General features: G+C 37.0%; 1 protein-coding gene across 1 annotated transcript in view; it reads left to right on the forward strand.

Moving 5' to 3' along the window:
- The window catches only part of LOC119592143, a gene marked incomplete in the record, with an annotated part of 95,275 nt that overhangs the window by 55,267 nt on the left and 39,211 nt on the right, over nt 1–797 (forward strand). Inside the window, 1 exon segment of the mRNA XM_037940961.1 lies at nt 118–328. Within this exon segment, the coding sequence (XP_037796889.1) occupies nt 118–328 (211 nt within the window).

Genomic DNA, 797 nt, shown 5'->3' on the forward strand with positions numbered 1-797 from the left:
CCATTATCTTGCATGAAAGTAAAAAATATGATATTTTTTTGTTTTGTTTTATTAGCTAGTTTGTTAGTTACTCCAGTTTTGTAGTAACGAATCTCATGTAAGTAATTCTTCCCACAGACAACTTCTCGGTATACACAATTGCGTCCGTCCTCAAGAAATTTCTCCGGAAGCTTCCTGAGGGCATTTTTGGGCGCGAGGGTGAGCAGGAGCTGTTTTCGATCATCCAGCTGTCAGACACAGAGCAGCAGCGCGACCACATCCACCGCCTCATCACTTCAATGCCAGTCGTCACTCAACACCTCCTGGTCCTGCTCTTCGGCACCTTTCGGTATGTGTTTTCTATGGTTGGGAGAGGGTAAGGTAGCATAATTTAGTGTCGGATTCTCTTGTTTAGGATTGGGTTGGTCGGAGTTTGTTACGGTAGGGTAACAATATGGGCTTTGGAGGGGTTTGCCTCAGCATTAAAAGAGATCATTTGAATTTTATACTTGTGCCTACCTTTCTATAGATGTGTATGAATCATTAGTTCAAAAAAAAAAAAAAATTCTGTGCATTGTAAATTAATAGCCAGTTTATTCTGGGAAAAGATATTATGCCTATCATTATATGTTTATTTTATTATCACTAGTGAGAAAGAAAGAAGGAAAGTAAAGTAATAGGAAAAATAGGAAGATACAAGAAAGGAAAAATAATAAAGAAAAAGTAGGTATACGTAGAGATAAGAGAAAAAAATAAAAATAAAAAGTGAAAATTGTCTTAATATCTGAGAGCTGGAAAGAATCACAATTAAGCTCAGC

The sequence above is a fragment of the Penaeus monodon genome, chromosome 29 (assembly GCF_015228065.2).
Source record: "Penaeus monodon isolate SGIC_2016 chromosome 29, NSTDA_Pmon_1, whole genome shotgun sequence".
In the NCBI taxonomy this organism is placed as follows: domain Eukaryota; kingdom Metazoa; phylum Arthropoda; class Malacostraca; order Decapoda; family Penaeidae; genus Penaeus; species Penaeus monodon.